Source organism: Coregonus clupeaformis, chromosome 6, assembly GCF_020615455.1.
Source record: "Coregonus clupeaformis isolate EN_2021a chromosome 6, ASM2061545v1, whole genome shotgun sequence".
NCBI lineage: Eukaryota > Metazoa > Chordata > Actinopteri > Salmoniformes > Salmonidae > Coregonus > Coregonus clupeaformis.
The window spans coordinates 35,807,775-35,813,337 of record NC_059197.1 but is presented as its reverse complement, the minus strand read 5'-3'; the positions used below and the strand labels follow the sequence as shown (position 1 = coordinate 35,813,337).

The 5,563-nt window shown below is 44.0% G+C and overlaps 1 protein-coding gene across 1 annotated transcript; it reads left to right on the top strand.

The window, feature by feature from the left end:
• The first annotated feature begins 255 nt into the window (after positions 1-255).
• On the top strand, positions 256-4,202 carry LOC123491078 (P2Y purinoceptor 1-like). Its single transcript, XM_045220977.1, has 2 exons — positions 256-553; positions 2,045-4,202. Exon 2 carries the CDS (start codon positions 2,072-2,074, stop codon positions 3,179-3,181), a length of 1,110 nt encoding a protein of 369 aa, XP_045076912.1. The 5' UTR covers positions 256-553; positions 2,045-2,071; the 3' UTR covers positions 3,182-4,202.
• The last annotated feature ends 1,361 nt before the right edge of the window (positions 4,203-5,563 follow it).

Here is a 5,563-nt window from a genome sequence, read left to right as displayed (position 1 = left end):
GTGTGCATTCCATAGCCTAAATGAGGCATGTAGGATCTTCAGTAGCTGCCAAGAATCAACAACCCACACTAGTCTGCCAGTAGCATCGACGTAGGCCTACAGTAAACAAGTCTGAAGAGTCAGAGTTTCCTAGTTCCGACCAGCAGTTGAACGCAGCATATATTGTTTTTAAATGGGCTTGTCAGATGAGGATTTGGGAAGAGGAAGTAAAGAGCGCGTTCGAGGAGCTTTGCAGTCGCCCCTCCCCTCAGCGTGCGTTTCACCCTATCTGGTGGAGGTCCTCGTCTGTAATTCCTGCACTCTCTTGCCAGAGAGTGCTCGCAGTTGTCTTCCCTTGTGCCCGGTGTCGTCGTGCGCAACGAACGGTGGACGTTTACTGTAAGAGCGAACGAACCCGACTGAACTTAAGAACTGGAGAGCTTTGTTGGAGAAGGACGAACAGGGACACCTGACGAAACAGTCTCAAGCGCCCTGCGTTCTCCTGCGTATGTAGCCTATGTTTGAAACCTGTTCAACCGCAAAAGGCTGTAGGAATGTGGGATATAAGTCAATGGTGAGTAGGCTAGTGTATGATCGACGTTTATAGTTAACTGGGCTGGTTTTGCAATGTGTAGCTTAGGCTATTTCTGTGCATATTATAATATAATATAATATGCCATTTAGCAGACGCTTTTATCCAAAGCGACTTACAGTCATTATGGCTTCCGAATTGGCTGCAGGGAGATTGATTTTGCTGAGTGATTAGTCCTTTTTGACCTCGGTTCGGTTTCGGTTGGATTATTAAAGAATCACTGCCAAACACGATTTTTTAAACATTCAATTCACTATGCATTATTATGTGGGTTGAATGCTGTAACAACAGAATAAAGAATAAAAGTCCCGTGATGGTAGTGACTGCCCATTACTGCTTATCACTTAACCATCAGTTATTCACATTACTTTACTTAATAAAATATTTCAGTTGTTGTGTATATTACGTTTGTATTATTTTATGACTTTATTATTTCATTCCAAATCATCATCATCTCTATAGATGTGCTGCCTATGCTGTCTGACAAAATAGCTATTTTAGTAGTTCTTCAAAGTAAATAAGGCATACTTTTATGACTGCTGAACACCAACCATCAATCACTTAGATAATGTATTTTCAGCTAGAGCTACACTACATGACCAAAAGTATGTGGACACCTGCTTGTCGAACATCTCATTCCAAAATCACGGGCATTAATATGGAGTTGGTCCCCCCCTTTGCTGCTACAACAGCCTCCACTAGACGTTGGAACATTGCTGAGGGACTTGCTTCCATTCAGCCGCAAGAGCATTATTGAGGTCGGGCACAGATTTTTTTTGTTGTTGGTCATTTAGCAGACGCTCTTATCCAGATTGACTTACATTTAGTGAGTGCATACATTTTTCATTTTTTCATTTGACGAACTGACTTGTTGGAAAGGTGTCATCCTATGACAGTGCCACGTTGAAAGTCACTGAGCTCTTCAGTAAGGCCATTCTACTGCCAATGTTTGTCTATGGAGATTGCATGGCTGTGTGCTCGATTTTATGCACCTGTCAGCAACGGGTGTGGCTGAAATAGCTGAAACCACTATTTTGAAGGGGTGTCCACATACTTTTGTAAATATAGTGTACCTTGTGAAGAAACTGCTCTCTATGTATCACCTCTTGATCGCACATTCTTATGTCCCTTACGTAGTAGCAGGTGTAAAAGAAACACAGACCGGACAAGTATCTGTGCAATGGATTATGGTTATTGTAGTTAATTATCACGTTTTCTGCGGTAAACTATGTAGTACATTGGCCTGTTGGAAACTACAACTCCCTACTACATGGCACAGTTTGGGCATGATCTGATTTATCTCTAGAGAAACTGCAGCACAATGTGCGCATTGAGCTCACAGAAAAAAAATTACAAGAAATGGAATTCAAAGAATTTGATCCACTTCGGTCAATTAGTTATGGGCTGTTTAAAATAATCATTATGTAGATAAATATCTCCCTGAACTTTTTTTTTTTTTTTTTTTTATTACAGTAAGATAACCAATGTTTCCCTGACAACATGACGACAGATCTGAGCCTGACGTCCCTCCTGAATGTGTCTGATCTCCACAACGTGACGCGGGGTGTGGGGGGATGTTCCCTGACCAGAACAGGCTTCCAGTTCTACTACCTACCCACCGTGTACATCCTGGTGTTCGTCGCCGGCCTGGTGGGGAACAGTCTGGCCATCTGGATGTTCGTCTACCACATGAGACCCTGGAGCAGCATCTCCGTGTACATGTTCAACCTGGCCCTGGCCGACTTCTGCTACGTCCTCTCCCTCCCGTTCCTCATCTTCTACTACTTTAATAAGACGGACTGGATATTCGGGGACGTTCTCTGCCGACTGCAGAGGTTTATATTCCACGTGAATCTGTACGGCAGCATCCTGTTCCTGACCTGTATCAGTGTCCACAGGTACACAGGAGTGGTCCACCCGCTCGAGTCCCTGGGCAGGCTCAAGAAGAAGAACGCCGTCCTGACCAGCGCCCTGGTCTGGGTCGTGGTCCTAGCGGGAATCTCTCCCATCCTCTACTACTCCAGGACGGGGGAGAAACGTAACGCGACCACGTGCTACGACACGACCACGGAGGATGAGCTGCCGGGCTACTTCATCTATAGCATGTGTTTGACCGTCTTCGGCTTCTGCGTCCCCTTCATCATCATCCTGGGTTGCTATGGGATGATCGTCAAGGTGCTGATATGTAAAGACGTGAACAACGCCCCGTTACGGCGTAAGTCCATCCACCTGGTGATTATCGTGCTGGCCGTGTTCGCTGTGTCCTACCTGCCCTTTCACGTGATGAAGAACCTGAACATGCGAGCCAGGCTGTACTTCCAGGGCCCGGACATGTGTGACTTTAATAACCGCGTGTACGCCATCTACCAGGTGACGCGGGGGCTGGCCAGCCTCAACAGCTGTGTGGACCCGGTCCTCTACTTCCTGGCTGGGGACACGTTCAGGAGGAAGCTGTCCAGAGCCACTAAAAAACAATCCAGGAAGGGGGAACTCCCCCTCCAGTCCAAGAGTGAAGAGGCTGCGCTCAACAGCCTGCCGGAGTATGTCGAGAACGGGGATGGGTCTAAATCTGGGTCTGGGTCTGGGTCTAGGTCCGGGTGGTCTGTCTGAACCTCTACATGGGTTTGTGTGTGAATTTGCTCTGAGTTGGTGCTGTGGACCTTGCAGACTGTGTGCACTGTGGTCTGAACGGTCTGGGTGGGAATCTGACAAAGCTGATGGTAATGGGTTGTTTCTCTGTAATGTCATCACTAGGTAGGGTACTGTATATTCTGAATGTCAACCAAGTGCTCATCCGTCCAAAACCAAACGGAAGGAGAAGGTAATAGGTTGAGCTCCTGTAAACAGTCTCAAGTCTCTTGTTCCTCTAACCAACCAACGCTAATGTGTTTGTAATGGAGAGATGGCTCTGCTAGCCACCCAGTGCTATCCAACCAACGCTAATGTGTTTGTAATGGAGAGATGGCTCTGCTAGCCACCCAGTGCTATCCAACCAACGCTAATGTGTTTGTAATGGAGAGATGGCTCTGCTAGCCACCCAGTGGATGATGAATAGTGTGATGACTGATGCTAGAGGAGACACCGGGGATGACAGAGAACCATCAGCTAGAGCCTGGGCCTGATGACTGCTCTGCGGAGGTTGACATACAGAGAATATAATGCGCTGTACATGTTTCATTCTCAGACTGCTACAAATTATATTAACCCCCCCCCAACTCCCTTCTCACTTGTTCTCTGTCCCCATGGATCTTTCTATATCAGTGGTTCTGGACCCAAATTGGACCAGCTTTTTTCAGTCGTGACCCAATATTCGCCATCGCTAAAAATAATCGCCAAAATACAATCTGTAAAACTCTTTTTAATGCTATATTGATAGTAAATGTAGCAATTACTGTATATGACAAGGGAACAACATTCCCACCTCTTTCATTGTAAATAATGAACATTTTGCCCATATTCTTGATGAAGAATGTTAAACTCACTGGTTTGAGCTAAACTAAACCAACCCCAATAGTGCTGCTAAAGCACTATAATGAAAATACTGTAATTGAAGAAAACATTTTCAGAGATGAAATTATATATATTTTTTAATCCATTATCATTTCTATAATATAATAATAATAATATGCCATTTAGCAGACGCTTTTATCCAAAGCGACTTACAGTCTTGCGTGCATACATTTTTGTGTATGGGTGGTCCCGGGGATAGAACCCACTACCTTGGCATTACAAGCGCCGTGCTCTACCAGCTGAGCTACAGAGGACCACACATTTCTACACACGTTTTACCTGGTTGAAGTCGTTTTAAATTCAGACGGGATATTTTTTCATCAAAAAATTTAATATATATATATATATATATGAAAAATTACTTCAGTCTGAATTATTATACTTTTTTTCCCCGTGACCCACTCAAAACCTCCCACCACCCCAAATTTGGGTCGCGATCCACCAGTTGAGAATCACTGTTCTACGGTGTTACTCTGTGTGACAGCTACTTAGCTACATGAACGCCAGCGCTTTCTTTCTATGGTTGTTCTGTTTCAGTACCGTCACAGTATCTCTATGGCGTGCCCTGTGTGTGTCCGTCAATTTATTCTACATAATATGAAGGGACTATACTAGTCTCATGTGAATAGGACACTATACAGTAATATACAGTAATATATAGTAATATACAGTAATATACAGTAATATATTGAACGTGTGTTGTAGGAGTACTGTACAGCCTGGTTATGTTGGTATTGTTTTGTAACCAGACTCATCCAGACTGTTAAGTCATGAAGCCCAGTGTTATAATCGGGAGGCAACTTAACCAGTGACAAACCACGCCAGCTATCTTCCAGGAAGTGTTGAACTGTTTATACACGAATGCAGAGAAGAACCGTAGAATTAGAATGAGTAGAAGAGACATTCCCATTGGAAGCAACGTTACGGGGGGTGTAAAGCAAGCGGCAGCCATATCAAGTGTCATCGGCATTGTTAAAATCACATCAGATTTTGATCACGCCTCAGTGTTCTGTACACACAACAATTACAACTTCTCTCTCTTTAGCCACCTTAGTAGGTGGAGATAAAAATCAACTAAAACCCATGGAACTATATACAGTGTGTTTATACTAATTCTCTGATCTGTCGTCATCCTAGTGGAGCCATTCCTGATTGTTCCTGAACTGGGCAGCAACTCTAGCAGCGCCACAGATGTTCATAGTGTAGTATTGTATTTGGATTGACTGGTAATAGCATTAAATGCATAAGTTAACCCCAATCCATATTATTTGGAGATATGTAGACCTGATGAGAAGTGTATGATATGATCATATCTGCCTTCTATAGAGATGTGTGGGACTGTGCATTCGCTGCTCAGGTCAGGAGTTCTCATGTTGGCGCACATGGAGTTGCTCTGACGTTGTACAGCATTTGGGGGCCAGTTGTGAATGTGTGAATAAAGGTTTTATATAAAACATGTAAAAGGTTATCAAATGAATGAAT

Excerpts from the sequence above, each read along its gene's own strand:
- LOC123491078 (XM_045220977.1), top strand. The coding sequence starts at position 2,072 with ATGACGACAGATCTGAGCCTGACGTCCCTCCTGAATGTGTCTGATCTC.